Source organism: Scyliorhinus torazame, chromosome 16 (assembly GCF_047496885.1).
Source record: "Scyliorhinus torazame isolate Kashiwa2021f chromosome 16, sScyTor2.1, whole genome shotgun sequence".
NCBI classification, from domain to species: domain Eukaryota; kingdom Metazoa; phylum Chordata; class Chondrichthyes; order Carcharhiniformes; family Scyliorhinidae; genus Scyliorhinus; species Scyliorhinus torazame.
This window is the reverse complement of record NC_092722.1, coordinates 198,419,314-198,436,474: the sequence shown is the minus strand read 5'-3', so window position 1 is coordinate 198,436,474 and position 17,161 is coordinate 198,419,314. Positions and strand designations below refer to the sequence as shown.

The 17,161-nt window shown below is 47.2% G+C and overlaps 1 protein-coding gene across 2 annotated transcripts in view; it reads right to left on the bottom strand.

Annotated features, from left to right (window-relative positions):
- Positions 1-71: 71 nt before the first annotated feature.
- The window catches only part of LOC140393375 (uncharacterized), a 288,449-nt gene continuing 271,359 nt past the window's right edge, over positions 72-17,161 (bottom strand). For both annotated transcript variants that reach the window (XM_072479760.1, XM_072479759.1), the window contains exons 55-57: positions 4,001-4,180; positions 3,095-3,184; positions 72-2,825 (exon numbers count right to left, since the gene is read on the bottom strand). In XM_072479760.1, coding sequence (XP_072335861.1) covers positions 2,776-2,825; positions 3,095-3,184; positions 4,001-4,180 — 320 coding nt within the window. In that variant the 3' untranslated portion in view covers positions 72-2,775. The remainder of the gene's footprint in view (positions 2,826-3,094; positions 3,185-4,000; positions 4,181-17,161) is intronic.

Here is a 17,161-nt window from a genome sequence, read left to right as displayed (position 1 = left end):
TCCGCTCCTATGGCTTATGGTCTTAAAGCCACTCCTGAAATTGATTCACACAATCAGACTCCAAACACATAAAATGCTAAAAGTATTTATTGAAATGTTTGACAGGCTCACTTGTGGAAGGAATAGCAGTAGTTTAGGCAAAGTACAGTGAGCGAGGAACCTGGCCTGGAATCCAAGCTGAAGGGAAAGCTGTAAACCCCTGTGTCAGATGCTGTCGACTGTCAGCCCATCACAACCCAGACAACCAGTGACTGTGCTGGTGAAGGGAGAACTCCTTCCGTGGCCACGCAGGGGGCCAGGGGTATTATCAGAAGATTCCACAGATTCACCACCCTCTGGCTGAAAGAATTCCTCCTCATCTCTGTTTTAAAGGATGGTCCTTTTAGTCGGAGATGGTGTCCTCTGGTTCTAGTTGATCCTACAAGTGAAACATCCTCTCCACGTCCACTCTATCCAGGCCTCGCAGTATCCTGTAAGTTTCAATAAGATCCCCCCCCCCCCCCCCCCGTCATCCTCCACCTGCTCCGAAGGAGGGGAGTGGGGGAATCATCCATCTGCACCCAGTGGTTGGGGGTCAGCTCTCCAGCAGCTTGGATGGTTGGGGTGGGAGGTCACCTGTCTGGTCAATGTCCTAAACCCGAGGTCACGACCCTGCCCCTGGATCAGATTAATTCTAATTGAAAATCTAAATAACCGTGGATGCTGGAATAATTCTACTGATGCTGGGTGTCAGCTTCACGGACATGACGGGGTTGGGCGTGAGTCTGCTTCCTGCTCATTGGCCAAAAGACCACGAGGGTAGTGGGTGCCTGGAACTCGCTGCCGGAGGAGGTGGTGGAAGCAGGGACGATAGTGATGTTTAAGGGGCATCTTGACAAATACATGAATAGGATGGGAATAGAGGGATACGGACCCAGGAAGTGTAGAAGATTGTAGTTTAGTCGGGCAGCATGGTCGGCACGGGCTTGGAGGGCCGAAGGGCCTGTTCCTGTGCTGTACATTTCTTTGTTCTTTGTTCTTTGATTGTGAAGGGGCTGGACAGGGTCGACACAAAGATTGTTTCCTCCTCGCTGGAACATTCTCCGGATAAAGAGCTGATCATTCTCCGGATAAAGAGCTGATCAATCAGATTGAGATAACATTTCTTCAATCAAAGGTCTGTGAATCTTTGCAATTCGCTGCCCCAAAGGGTTGTAGATGTTTCATCATTGAATATATTTAAGTCACTTACAGCACAGATGTGACCATTCAGCCCATTGAGTCCCTGCCAGTTCCCCACAGAGTAACCCACTCAGTCCCCTTAACCCTACAAGTTAAATTCCTTCAAGCACACCCCCAATTTCCTTTTGGCCGGTGATCAGGACTTCCTGTGGCCCCTGGGTATGGAGAGGCTGCTGGACTCTGATCCCACTCTCAGACACTCCGCGAGGTCAGGGGGATTATGGTGCCCAGCAGTAAAGTTAGAGGGGTTGGCACTGGCTCAACATTTAAACTCCGGAATATTCATTTGGCAGGTGTCGAGTAAATCCTGTGAGGAATCCACTTGGTTTTCTTTTTTAAAAATATTGATTTTATTCCAAAAGAATTACAATTTTAAGACAGGCTGTGAAATAGCTGGTTAGCCCCGATAAGCCAGAGAAACATTGTAGCACAACTGTTTGTAGATGTTTCATCATTGAATATATTTAAGAGTCATTTACAGCACAAAATGTGACCATTCAACCCATCGAGTCCCTGCCAGCTCCCCACAGAGCAGTCCCGTCAGCTCCACTGTGCCATTCAATCCCCGTAACCCTGTAGATTTATTACCTTCCAATGTCCGTCCAATTTGCTTTTGAAATCATTGACTGTTTCTGCTTTCACCGCCCTCGTAGACCGTGAGTTCCAGGTGAATATCATGGGCTGAGTTCCACCTTTCCCCTGTACCATTTGTCCAAAATGTTAACTCTGTGTCCCCTGGTCCATGTACCATCAGTTAATTGAACAGGTTTGTCCTGGTCTACCTTTTATAATCTTGTAAACCTCGATCAATCTCTTTTTAAATATCTTTTGCTCCAAGGAGAACAACCCCAATTTCTCCAACCGAACCTTGGAAAATCCCAATCCCTGGATCCGTTCTGGTGAACCTGCCTCCGCACCCTCTCAAAGACCCTCACATCCTTCCTGAAGTGTGGTGACCAGAACTGGAAGCATAACACTAGTTGGGGCCTCACCAGAGCTTTATAAAGGTTCAGCATGTCAGAGGCTGAGATGGATAGACAGAGATTTAGTCTCTTTCGGGACACAAGGGATATGGGGAACAGGCAGAAAAGTGGAGGTGACGCAGAAGATCATAGCCATGATTGTATTGAATGGTGGAACAGGCTTGCGGGCTGTGTGGTCAACACCTACTCCTGACATTTATATTAGAACAATACTTTGTGGCCAATGGACAGTAGATTGGGGGCATTGTGACACATGACTTGGAAGTTGACAGATTCCTAGCGTTGAGGGGCAGTGCTCCAAGTACAGAGAGAGGGCGAGAAGAGAATCTCGTGCAGTAGAGGCTCCCACAGACCAGTCCCAATCTGCCTGTTTCCATGGATATAATAATTGGACTGCCAGGTTAATGCGCTGTGTTACAGAGGGCACAAAAAGATTTGCGTGCTGCTTCTCCCGAGGTTAAGCTGCTGGATAAGGGGGTGATATATCAGCAAAATCACTGCCGGGTGCGAGAGGAATAGAAGCAGGGTTCAGCCATACAGCTCCTCAGACCTGCTCGGCAAGGTCGCTGCATCACTTGGTGCCGGAAGCTCGTTTCCGGGTCCTCCTGCGTGATGACTGACCTACAAAAAAAAAACGTTCATTAAAGATCACACAATTCTTTCCTGAACAAGGTCAGTAGCGGAGAGGGTTGGAATATAACAGGGGTTAGGAGAGGAGGGATATTTATTCTTTAAAAAAGAAAACCTTAAAGAACAAAAAACCTTAGTTAGGGTATCATGATCGGTACAGGCTGGGAGGGCCGAAGGGCCTGCTCCTGTGCTGCACTTTTCTTTGTTCTTTCTTTAAAAATCATTCACGTCCAGTTGCCTTTGTGCCTTCACATAGTTACCTGCAGCTTTCTGTCTCCTTTCCCTCTGATCAGACTGAACCCCAGGGTCGCTGTGTGATAACCAGGTGGCATAAGACTCCCCAAGTTCCGCTGTAACAGAAATCAACAGAAATCAGTAAAACCCTCCTTGGGCCGAGTTCTATCCCCTGCCCGAACCTTCAGACGATGATAAAACATGAAGATGTATAAATGTGGGGGGGGGGCATTGTTAAAGGCCCCAGTGTCGGATAAACACCTGTTTTGAGGCGGAGGAACCTTTGCCTCGTCCCAGGCTGGAAGATCTGCATCTCGATGGGTGGCAGCAGTGAGTATTGTTCAGTGGGTGCGTCAGACATTCACCTGTCCAGACTCCGCTGGAGCTTCCTACCTGCACAGGTAAACGTTCCGGTCTACCTGACTGGGCGAGAGAGGTGAGCGTTGGTCAAGCTGGGGTTACCAACTCTGCTCTGACGTATTCCTGGAGGTTTTATCACATGACCCTGCCTCCAAATGCCCCACCAAGTCAAACAGTTTCCTCCCCCCCCCCCCCCCCCCCCCCCGCCCACACTGGCAGTAAGTGTGAATGAGTCCAACAAAAATTATCCTAACCAGATATTCTTCACTAGATCTGCACAAGTGGCTCTTGTCAGCAATGCCCGCTGGTCAAGATTGAAAAAGACAATACAAGCATCCATCTGGTGAACTGTATGTTAAGATGATGCTGTCATTCATGCCTTGTTCTGGGTGCACAGGAGTGGATGTAATGAACTGCCTGGCACTACATATAGAATAACTAACAACCTGGTGGTGGTGGCAGAGAGGAACTTGTGGGTTACAAACCACAGATTGCTCATAGGGCAGGGATCCAACCTCCTAACAGACCTCAATACTGCCAGCTGTAACAGTGAGACAGAATAGGGCTCGCACCTTTTAACAGCTCCTCTAACTCGGCATCACTCCTGTAGGTCCCATCGTGCCAAACTCCTCCTGTGGAATGTGAAGATTCAGAGGCAGCTGATCGGCTGGAGGAGCTGCGCGAAGTTTCAGATATGCGACGAGCTTCGGATCCATCCGATTGGCTGGATGACGTGTGGTGGGATCTGCTGGCTGTAATCAAACATTTACAAATCGTGAGCTGCAGTATATGCAGTGACTCAATATATATCCTGCGGTCAAACAGGGCGGTATCAGGCTCTGTGAAGCCCATTAGTGCATTGTATAGACTTGGTCAGGGAGAGAAATCATGTATCCTGTGCTTTGCTTGCTTCTGGGTTCCTTGTCCAGCTGCCCGTCTCACTGTGTCTGGCTCTCTCTATTTCAATCTCTCTTTCCCTCTCTTTAGATCAATGTACAAGTTTTCAAATTTACGGTGAGAACAATTTCAATATCTCAGTGCACAATGAGAGTGATTACAGTCCCTGGGTCACAGTGGGAGTGATTACAGTCCCTGGGTCACAGTGGGAGTGATTACAGCCCCTGGGTAACAGTGGGAGTGATTACAGTCCCTGGGTCACAGTGGGAGTGATTACAGCCCCTGGGTAACAGTGGGAGTGATTACAGTCCCTGGGTCACAGTGGGAGTGATTACAGTCCCTGGGTCACAGTGGGAGTGATTACAGCCCCTGGGTAACAGTGGGAGTGATTACAGTCCCTGGGTCACAGTGGGAGTGATTACAGTCCCTGGGTCACAATGGGAGTGATTACAGTCGCTGGGTCACAGTGGGAGTGATTACAGTCCCTGGGTCACAGTGGGAGTAATTACAGTCCCTGGGTCACAGTGGGAGTGATTACAGTCCCTGGGTCACAGTGGGAGTGATTACAGTCCCTGGGTCACAGTGGGGGTGATTACAGTCCCTGGGTCACAGTGGGAATGATTACAGCCCCTGGGTTACAGTGAGAGTGATTTTAGTCTCTGGGTTACAGGATTTTGACCTTGGGACAGTGAAGGAACGGTGATATATTTACAAGTCAGTGTGGCGAGTGACTTGGAGGGGAACCTCCAGGTGGTGGGGTTCCCAGGTATCTGCTGCTCTTGTCCTTCTAGATTGTAGTAGTTTTGGGTTTGGAAGGTGCTGTCTAAGGAACCTTGGTGAGTTACTGCAGTGCACCTTGTAGATGGAACACACGGCTGCCACTGTTCATTGGTGGTACAGGGAGTGAATGTTTGTGGAAGTGCTGCCAGTCCCTGGGTTATGGTGAGGGTGATTACAGTCCCTGGGTTACGGTGAGGGTGATTACAGTCTCTGGGATAGGGTGAGGGTGATTACAGTCCCTGGGTTACAGTGAGGGTGATTACAGTCTCTGGGTTATGGTGAGAGCGATTACAAACACAGTGGGTAGCACTGATTATGATTATTATTATTAAGTGCCCCCATCAAAGGTTATTGTGGAAAATAAAAGCTCATGAATAGGAGGTAACATATTGGCATGGATTGAAGATTGGCTGGCTAACAGGAAACAGAGAGTTGGCATAAATAGATCTTTTCATGCTGGCAGGATGTGACGAGTGGCATGCCACAGGGTTCCGTGCTGGGACCTCAACTGTTTGCAGTTTATATAAGTGGCCTGGAGAAAGGGATGATTGCTAAATTTGCTGATAACACAAAGATAAGTAGAAAAGTAAGTTGTGAAGAGGACATAAGGAGGCTACAGAAAATATAGATATGTTAAGTTAGTGGGGAAATGGAGAAATTGTCCATTTGACAGGAAGAATAAAAGAGAAGCAGATGATGTAAATGGTGAGAGATTGCAGAGCTCTGGTGCAGAGGGGTCTGGCTGTCCTAGTGCATGAATCACAAAAGGCTAATATGCAGGTATAGCGGGAATTAGGAAAGCTAACAGCATGTTATCATTCATTGTGAGGGGAATTGATTACAAACTGATTCAATCCAGGGCTCTATTGAGACCACATTCGGATTATTGTGTCTGGCATTGGTCACCTTATTTAAGGATGGATGTACATGTTTAGGAAGCTGCTCTGAGAGGGTTTGATAAACTAATACCTGGAACGGGCGGGTCTTATGAGGAAAGGTTGGACAGACTAGGCCTGTAACTGCTGGAGTTTAGAAGAGTGAGAGGCGACTTGACAGAAAAATATAAGATCCTGAGGGGTGTTGACAGGATGGATGTGGAGAGGATGTTTCCTCTTGTGGGAGAATCTGGAGCAAAGGGATACTGTCTAAAATAAGGGGTTGCCCATTTAAAATGTAGCTGAGGCAAAATTATTTCAGAGGATCACGAGAGTTTGGAACACTGTCCTTGAAAAGATGGTGGAAACAGAGGGTGGAATGTGCCAAAGTGTCACTTTTGGATCAAAAACCGATACGAATCCCACCGGCCCATTCCGCGTGATGTGGGCCACAATTATTAGGGACTTGGAAAAGAAAGGCTAGCCCCACTTGAAAAATGGTGCACCTTATCCCAGAGACTGTAATTATTCTGACTGTAACCCAGAGACTGTAATCACTCTCTCCGTATCCCAGAGACTGTAATCACTCATCGTATCCCAGACACTGTAATCACTCTCACCGTATCCCAGAGACTGTAATCACTCTCACCGTATCCCAGAGACTGTAATCACCCTCACTGTAACCCAGAGACTGTAATCACTCTCACTGTAACCCAGAGACTGTAATCACTCTTACTGTAACCCAGAGACTGTAATCACTCGTCGTATCCCAGAGACTGTAATCACTCACTGTATCCCAGAGACTGTAATCACTCTTACTGTAACCCAGAGACTGTAATCACTCATCGTATCCCAGAGACTGTAATCACTCTCACCGTATCCCAGAGACTGTAATCACTCTCACCGTATCCCAGAGACTGTAATCACCCTCACTGTAACCCAGAGACTGTAATCACTCTCACTGTAACCCAGAGACTGTAATCACTCTTACTGTAACCCAGAGACTGTAATCACTCGTCGTATCCCAGAGACTGTAATCACTCACTGTATCCCAGAGACTGTAATCACTCTTACTGTAACCCAGAGACTGTAATCACTCATCGTATCCCAGAGACTGTAATCACTCTCACCGTATCCCAGAGACTGTAATCACTCTCACTGTAACCCAGAGACTGTAATCACTCTCACTGTAACCCAGAGACTGTAATCAATCTCACCGTATCCCAGAGACTGTAATCACTCTTACTGTAACCCAGAGACTGTAATCACTCTTACTGTAACCCAGAGACTGTAATCACTCTCACCGTATCCCAGAGACTGTAATCACTCATCGTATCCCAGAGACTGTAATCACTCTTACTGTAACCCAGAGACTGTAATCACTCTTCCTGCAACCCAGAGACTGTAATCACTCTCACCGTATCCCAGAGACTGTAATCACTCTCACCGTATCCCAGAGACTGTAATCACTCATCGTATCCCAGAGACTGTAATCACTCTCACCGTATCCCAGAGACTGTAATCACTCATCGTATCCCAGAGACTGTAATCACTCTCACTGTAACCCAGAGACTGTAATCACTTTTACTGTAACCCAGAGACTGTAATCACTCTTACTGTAACCCAGAGACTGTAATCACTCGTCGTATCCCAGAGACTGTAATCACTCACTGTATCCCAGAGACTGTAATCACTCTTACTGTAACCCAGAGACTGTAATCACTCATCGTATCCCAGAGACTGTAATCACTCTCACCGTATCCCAGAGACTGTAATCACTCTCACCGTATCCCAGAGACTGTAATCACTCTCACTGTAATCCAGAGACTGTAATCACTCTCACTGTAACCCAGAGACTGTAATCAATCTCACCGTATCCCAGAGACTGTAATCACTCTTACTGTAACCCAGAGACTGTAATCACTCTTACTGTAACCCAGAGACTGTAATCACTCTCACCGTATCCCAGAGACTGTAATCACTCATCGTATCCCAGAGACTGTAATCACTCTTACTGTAACCCAGAGACTGTAATCACTCTTCCGGCAACCCAGAGACTGTAATCACTCTCACCGTATCCCAGAGACTGTAATCACTCTCACCGTATCCCAGAGACTGTAATCACTCATCGTATCCCAGAGACTGTAATCACTCTCACCGTATCCCAGAGACTGTAATCACTCATCGTATCCCAGAGACTGTAATCACTCTTACTGTAACCCAGAGACTGTAATCACTCTTACTGTAACCCAGAGACTGTAATCACTCTCACCGTATCCCAGAGACTGTAATTACTCTGACTGTAATCGAGAGACTGTAATCACTCTTACTGTAACCCAGAGACTGTAATCACTCTTCCTGCAACCCAGAGACTGTAATCACTCTCACCGTATCCCAGAGACTGTAATCACTCTCACCGTATCCCAGAGACTGTAATCACTCATCGTATCCCAGAGACTGTAATCACTCTCACCGTATCCCAGAGACTGTAATCACTCATCGTATCCCAGAGACTGTAATCACTCTTACTGTAACCCAGAGACTGTAATCACTCTTACTGTAACCCAGAGACTGTAATCACTCTCACCGTATCCCAGAGACTGTAATTACTCTTACTGTAATCGAGAGACTTTAATCACTCTTACTGTAACCCAGAGACTGTAATCACTCATCGTATCCCATAGACTGTAACCACTCTTACTGTAACCCAAGACTGTAACCACTCTTACTGTAACCCAAGACTGTAATCACTCTTACTGTAACCCAGAGACTGTAATCACTCTTACTGTAACCCAGAGACTGTAATCACTGTCACCCTATCCCAGAGTCTGTAATCACTCACCATATCCCAGAGACTGTAATCACCCTCACTGTATCCCAGGGACTGTAATCACCCTTACTGTAACCCAGAGACTAATCACTCTCACTGTATTGCAGAGACTGTAATCACTCTCACTGTAACCCAGAGACTGTAATCACTCTTACTGTAACCCAGAGATTGCAATCACTGTCACCGTATCGCACAGACTGCAATCACTGTCACTGTATTGCAGAGACTGTAATTACCCTTACTGTAACTCAGAGACTGTAATCACACTCAGTATAACTCAGATACTGTAATCACCCTACTGTAACCCAGAGATTGTAGTCAGTCTCACTGTATCCTAGAGACTGTAATCACTCTTATTGTAACCCAGAGATAGTAAGAATAATCTTCATTGGTGTCACAAGTAGGCTTACATTAACACTGCAATGAAGTTACTGTGAAAAGCCCCTAGTTGCCACATTCCGGCACCTGTTCGGGTACACAGAGGGAGAATTCAGAATGTCCAATTCACCTAATAAGCACGTCTTTCGGGACTTGTGGGAGGAAACCGCAGCACCCGGAGGAAACCCACGCAGACACGGGGAGAACGTGCAGACTCTGCACAGACAGTGACCCAAGCCAGGAATCAAACCCTGGACCCTGGCTCTGTGCAGCAACAGTGCTAACCACTGTGTTACCTTTATCAAATACCTCCTGGAAATCTAAGCACAGCACATCCACCGGTTCCCCTTTATCCACAGCACATGTTGCTGCCTCAAAAAACTCCCAAAATGTTGGTTAAACATGGTTTTCCTTTTACAAAACTCTCCCGACTCTGCCTGATGACCAGGAGCTTATCCAGGTTCCACCTATAATTTCTATAATAGCTTCTAACGTTTTTCCGACAATAGATGTTAAGCTCACATGTTCATCATATTCAAATCAATGGATTGAAAAATTGGGCTATTTCCACAATTGTTACTCGGGTAGTAAATTGAAAATTAGCTCCATTGATCTTAAGGGAGGAAAAAAGGTGACAATTCAGAGAGACAGACACTGAGGGACAGACACTGAGGGACAGACACTGAGGGACAGACACTGAGGGACAATAAGACAGAGAGAGACAGAAGCACAGCAAGAGCCAGTGAGGTCAACAGAGAGAGACAGATAGCGGGGGACAAAGAAAGATTGAGATCGAAACATATGTAAAGGAGAAGGGAGCATTTGCGATGAACAATAGCGATCTATTTTTATATATTGCCTTTAACATAATGAAACACCCCAAGGCACTTCACAGGAGCATTATAAAACAAAGTATGACACCTGTGACATTATCATAAATGTAAGAACTGCAAGAGTTAATGAAATGTCTAACTCAACCACTAGAGGGAGCTAGATGTACAAGTATATAAGCCATTGATGCTAAGCCTTATGGGAGAGAGGTTGAGGAGAAGGCTAGAGAACAGACTGAAGGAAAGATAGTGTGAGTGAGAGCAGATCATAGTTAATGTTCTGGTGTAGATGAGTGTTTATTATCAACTGTGCATTATCTAGGAGTAAATATTGAATCCAAATTAGTAGTGTTAATAAATTTATAGCTTTGTTCAATTTAAAGCTATTTTGTGGTCTTTGTGAACATTACGCCAACCATCCTAAATTTAGCAGCACAGCACCAAACCACATCAGGCTCTGTACAGCACAGGAGATCGTTCAGCCCATCGGGCCTGCACTGACTCTCCAAATGAGCATTTTATCTGGTGCCATTTTCCTGCTTTTCCCCCCTAACTCGGCCATTAACATTCCCGGAACAGTCATCCTCTTCAAATAACTGTCGCATTCCCTTTTGACAGCTGCAATTGAACCTGCCTCCACCACACTCTCAGACAGTGAATTCCAGAACATAACTACTTGAAGTGCGCTCTTTCCAAGGGCCGCTGCAGACTCGATGGGCCAAATGGCCACATTCTGCTCTGTAAATTCGATGATTCTATTCTACTCGCTGTGTGAAAAAACACATTCTCGTATCGCTTTTGCTTCTTTTCCCAATTAGCTTAATCTGTGCCCTCTGGTCTCGATCCTTTCAAGAGTGGGCTCAGTTTCTCTCTATCTACTCTGTAGGGGGGAGAGATGTGAAGATGGGGATGGGATCGAGGGGACGTGGAAATAGGGATGAGGGAGATGGGGGAGGGGATATGGGGGTGAATATGGGGTTGGGCTGGGGTGGTTGTGAAGATGTGGGGTTGGGTTGGGGGAGGGTGGGAATGTGTGGATGGTGGGGGGAGATGTGGTGATGGGGGGAGATGTGAGGCTTGGGGTGGGGGTAGGGGTGGGGTAGATAGGGGGACAGGCCGAGGGAATGGACTTGTCTTTTATTTCCTTCAAGAGAAGGGAATGTGTTAATGTCGGAATTGTGCTATAACCGATGTTTTAAGTTTGGAATGAAGAGCAGGTACTCCCGATTGGGGAAGTTGTACGGTTTCATTACAAGAATAAAGAAGGTGTTCACACTTGGTGTTGGGGAAGTGGAGGAGTGATACACTATCAATTACGATGAGACAGGAGTAGAATGTAATCGAGGCTTTATTACGCAGAGATGTGTGGCCTCCTACAGCAGCTGACGAAATGGCTGCAGTTCGGAGAGCACACACATTTATACTCCGCCTACTGGGCGGAGCCAGCAGGCAGGGATCTACCCCCGTACCTGTAGAACAGGGGCCTTACCGTAATACCCATATATACAATATAATACAACAGTGGTGACTACCACAAGGAGCCCGTGTGTGTACTCTGCTCTCTGAAGGTACAGGCTGGCTTCGTTCCTCAACATCCAATTAATGGAGTTAACACTTGGTCCAATTCTCCATTTGAGGCCTAACTAGTGTCTTATACAAATGCAGCATAAACTGTAGAAGCGTAAAATCCCGACAGTGCAGAAGGAGACAGTTCGGCAAGCCCACACTGACCCTCTGAAAGAGCACCCTACCCAACTCCACTGCCCTATCCCCGTAACGCTCACACATTGGATACGATGTTGGATCTCCGCATTGATTTCAGCCTTAGAGGAAAGATGCTCCCCAGATCTGGGAAATGTTCTACATTTGGGAGATTTTCTCCGTTGATCTTGATGGAGGGAGAGACAGCCTGCAGGATTATCCGGTCCGCCAGCCCTTATTTATCGCCGTGGTGCACCCCACAGGCAGCGGGATTTTCCGTTCCCGCAGCCGGTTCCCCATTGTGGCCATCCCACGCCGTCGGGAAACCCACGGGCGTGAGTGCGCTGCTGGCAAACCGGAGGAACCCACCGATGAAGAATTCAGCTCCAGATCTTTCCCCGGGGCGGGTTGGTAAAGGGCTTGATTCTTCTTGAGGCTGAGGCCGATTCTTTGGTATACGTCCGCGAAGGTGTCAAGCCCTTGGAGATTCTCTTCTGCGAGAGTGGAGATGGCGGCGTCATTGCGTACTGAAGTTCCACGAGCGATGTCAGTGTGTTTTCTTCTTGGATTTCAAGTTTTCCGTCCAACCTGTAGACGATGCACATTCCACTGGGAATCTTGCTCTTGTCGGTGAAGGATGGTGGCGATGAGGATGGAGGAAAGGGTGGGGGCGATGACACATCCCTGCTTGACTCCAGTCTTGAAATCGAAGGTTTCTGACTTATTTCTGTCGGTGAGAATTGTCACCGACATCTTGTCGTGGAAGAGTCGGAGGAAGTTGTCGAATTTCTCTGGGCAGCCGGACATTGACAGGATCTTCCGTAGCATTTAAAAGCCTTGTTCAGCTCGATGAAGACCATGTAGAGTGGTTGATGTTGCTCCTGGAATTTCTCTAGAGGTTGCTGAGCAGTGGAAATCATGTTCGCTGTTCCACGGTTTGATCGGAAGCTACACAGGCTTTCCTGAAGGATTTCTTCAGAGACTGGGAGAAGGCGGCTAGCAAGGATTCGGGTGATGATGTTTCCAGCGATGGGGAGTAGGGAGATTCCGCGGTAGTTCCCACAGTTCACTTTTATCCTTTTGTGAAGATGGTGGCGACATCGGCATCCCTGAGCTCGGCAGGAATTTCTTCTCTGTCCCAGATTTTCAGCAACAGCTGATGGAGATGACGGGTGAACTCTCCTTCTCCAAGTTTAAAAATCTCCGCTGGCATTCCGTCTACGCATGTAGCTTTTCCATTCGCCATGTGTTTAATGACGGTTTCAACTTTATGCTTAGTGGAAGCCCAAGATCATCTTTGAATGGGAGTTGGGGATTTCCTCAATCACGTCCTCATCTACGGTTTAGAAGTTCTTTGAAATGTTCTCTCCATTGAAGGCCGATGTCCTCTCTGTGTCTCAAGAGGGTTCCATCCGAACTCTGCACCAGTTTAAGGCTTAGGGTATTCGGTCCATATATTGCCTCAATGGCACTGAAGAGGTCCTGGGTGTCGTGCTTGTTGGCGAGGAGTTGCAGCTCCTTCACTTTCTCAGTCCATTGCTGCTTCTTGATTTCTCTAGTTCTTCTTTGTACCTCCATTTTGGCTAATCGATGAGCTCTCCTCTTCACCTTGCTGGTCATGTTGTTTTGCCAGGTGCGGAGATCTTCCCTCTTCTTGTCGATGAGGTCTTGGATGGTGTGGTCATTCTCATTAAACAAGTCGTGGTGTTTCCTGGTCTTGCAGCCGATGGTTTTGTCATAGTTTGAGATGACGGCTGTCTTCAGCTTTTCCAGTTTTCCACCACTCCATTAGAATGGATACTTTGGGAGTTTTGGGGGAAGACATTGTTGGAAGTTCACTAGCATTCTTGGCCCTTGAAGCCGCTCAATGTTGATCATTTTTCTGAGCTGTTTCTTCACCTTGCGCTGCTTCTGGTGGAGTTTGATGGACATAGAGGAGTGGGTGAGTCGATGGTCTGTCCAGCAGTCAGCTGCACTGGTCATCGCTTTGGTGATGTGGGCATCCTTTTGGTCTCTGGATCAGACGATGACGAAGTTGACCATGTGACAGGGCTTTGATTGCAGATGTCTCCAGGAAGTCTTGAACTTGTTTTTTTGGGACAGCATGTTAGTGATGACCAGCTGATGTTCTGCACATTTGGTGGATGGGAGAACCCCATTGGAGTTGCAATTCCCAACACCTTCCTTTTCAATGATTCCTTTCCAGATTTGGGAGTGCTTTCCAACCCAGGTATTGAAGGCTCCAAGGAGGATGATCTTATCTTCCTTCGGAATGTTGGAGAGGATGGTGTCCAGGGTGGAGTAGAAACCTTCCTTGGACTCCATCATCGGCACCAAGGGCCAGTGCACTCACAACTCACACCCAGAGCCTGATGGTTCTTGGCAAGTTGTAGATGGAGGGTCATGAGGGGCTTGTTGATGCCGACAGGGAGCTCCGAGAGTCGGTTGATGGGTTTGTTCGTGATGGAGAAACCAATTCCATTTGTCCTGGGCTGATCCTCGGGGTTTTATCTCCGGAAGGAGGTGTAACCACCACCATCTTCCCTCACCTGCCCTTCGCCTGCACATCTTTGGACTGTCGGAGGAAACCCAAGCAAACACGGGGAGAACGTGCAGACTCCGCACAGACAGTGACCCAAGGCCAGAATTGAACCTGGGTCCCTGGCACTGTGAGGCAGCAGTGCTAACCACTGTGCTTCATGCGGTCCACCATCTACAGGGCACAAGTCAGGAGTGTGATGGAATACTGCCCACTTGCCTGGATGAGCGCAGCTCCAACAACACTCAAGAAGCTCAACACCATCAAGCCTGCTCTTTTCCCCTCCACCTTACAGCACCTTCAGCATCCACTTCCTCCACTTCTGATGCACAGTAGCAGCCGTGTGTACCATCTACAAGATGCACTACAGGAACTCACCAAGGCTCCTTAGGCAGCACCTTCCAAACCCAAAACTACTACAATCTAGAAGGACAAGAGCAGCAGATACCTGGGAACCCCACCACCTGGAGGTTCCCCTCCAAGTCACTGCCCACCCTGACTTGGAAATATATCGCCGTTCCTTCACTGTCGCTGGGGCAACATCCTGGAACTCCCTCCCTAACAGCACTGTGGGTGTACCTACATCATATGCACAGCAGCAGTGCACGTAGGCAGCTCAGCAGGAGTCCTGAGCCATTGAAAGCTATCAGTCAGCTGCAGCAAGCAATTAGGAAGGCAAATGGTATGTTGGCCTTGTGTCCAGTTCTGGTCTCCACATCGAAGGATATCCTTGCCATGGAGGGAGAGCAATGGTGGGTCACCAGATTAATCCCTGGGATGGCGGGATTATCATATGAGGAAAGATTGAAGAAACTGGGCCCATATCTCCTGGAGTTTCATGGAATGAGAAGTGATCATATTGAAATTTGCACCATTTCCCCAGGGTGTGACAGTGTGGATGCGGCTAGAATGCTTCGCCTGACCCGAGTCCAGAACCAGGAGGCAAAGTCTCAGGAAAACAGGCGGCCGTTTCGGACTGAGATGAGGAAGAATTTCTTCACCAAGAGGGTGGTGGATCTTTCAAATTCTCTACCCCAGAGGTCTGTGGAATGTTAGGAACAAGTATAACTTTAAGCTTAATTTATATTTACACTTGTGTATAAAGAAAGGTGCAATATGTGTCAGCTTCATTTAGTTTTTTTGAGAGCTTGGTGCTGGGAAGTCCAGTGGGTCACCTGGAAAATAATTCTGTTTTTTTGCATTTGTTTGGATCCATACATTTTAATGAGCTTTCGCAACCTTTAAGATGGGTTATAAAGTGTTTAGTAGTTTTGTGATTTAGGGAAAAACAAAGTAGAAAAGGCTGCTGTTGCCTAGCGACAGGGATCCAGTGCCACACAGGGACAAGTGACCTCGTCTTGGGAAATAAGGAAGGGCAAGTGATAGAAGTGCTAGTGAGGGATCACTTTGGGACAAGTGACCATAATTCCATTAGTTTTAAGATAGCTATGGAGAATGATAGGTCTGGCCCAAGAGTTAAAATTCTTAATTGGGGCAAGGCCAATTTTGATGGTATCAGACAGGAACTTGCAGAGGTAGATTGGGGGAGACTATTGGCAGGCAAAGGGACGGCTGGTAAATGGGAGGCTTTTAAAAATGTGTTAACCAGGGTGCAGGGTAAGCACATTCCCTTTAGAGTGAAGGGCAAGGCTGGTAGAAGTAGGGAACCCTGGATGACTCGAGATATTGAGACTCTGGTCAAAAAGAAGAAGGAGGCATATGACGTACATAAGCAACTGGGATCAAGTAGATCCCTTGAAGAGTATAGAGATTGTCGAAATAGAGTTAAGAGGGAAATCAGGAGGGCAAAAAGGGGACATGAAATTGCTTTGGCAAATAATGCAAGGGAGAATCCAAAGAGATTCTACAGATACATAAAGGGGAAAAGAGTAACTAGGGACAGAGTAGGGCCTCTTAAGGATCAACAAGGGCATCTATGTGCAGAGCCACAAGAGTTGGGTGAAATCCTGAATGAATATTTCTCATCGGTATTCACGGTGGAGAAAGGCATGGATGTTAGGAAACTAAGGGAAATAAATAGTGATGTCTTGAGAAGTGTGCATATTACAGAGGAGGAGGTGCTGGAAGTCTTAAAGCGCATCAAGGTAGATAAATCCCCGGGACCTGATGAAATGTATCCCAGGATGTTGTGGGAGGCTAGGGAGGAAATTGCGGGTCCCCTAACCGAGATATTTGAATCATCGGCAGCCACAGGTGAGGTGCCTGAAGATTGGAGAGTGGCGAATGTTGTGCCCTTGTTTAAGAAGGGCAGCAGGGAAAAGCCTGGGAACTACAGACCGGTGAGCCTAACGTCTGTAGTAGGTAAGTTGCTAGAAGGTATTCTGAGAGACAGGATCTACAAGCATTTAGAGAGGCAAGGACTGATTCGGGGCAGTCAGCATGGCTTTGTGCGTGGAAAATCATGTCTCACAAATTTGATTGAGTTTTTTGAGGGAGTGACCAAGAAGGTAGATGAGGGTAGTGCAGTAGACGTTGTCTACATGGACTTTAGCAAAGCCTTTGACAAGGTACCGCATGGTAGGTTGTTGCAGAAGGTTAAAGCTCACGGGATCCAGGGTGAGGTTGCCAATTGGATTCAAAATTGGCTGGACGACAGAAGGCAGAGGGTGGTTGTAGAGGGTTGTTTTTCAAACTGGAGGCCTGTGACCAGTGGTGTGCCTCAGGGATCGGTGCTGGGTCCACTGTTATCTGTGATTTATATTAATGATTTGGATGAGAATTTAGGAGGCATGGTTAGTAAGTTTGCAGATGACACCAAGATTGGTGGCATAGTGGATAGTGAAGAAGGTTATCTAGGATTGCAACGGGATCTTGATCAATTAGGCCAGTGGGCCGACGAATGGCAGATGGAGTTTAATTTAGATAAATGTGAGGTGATGCAT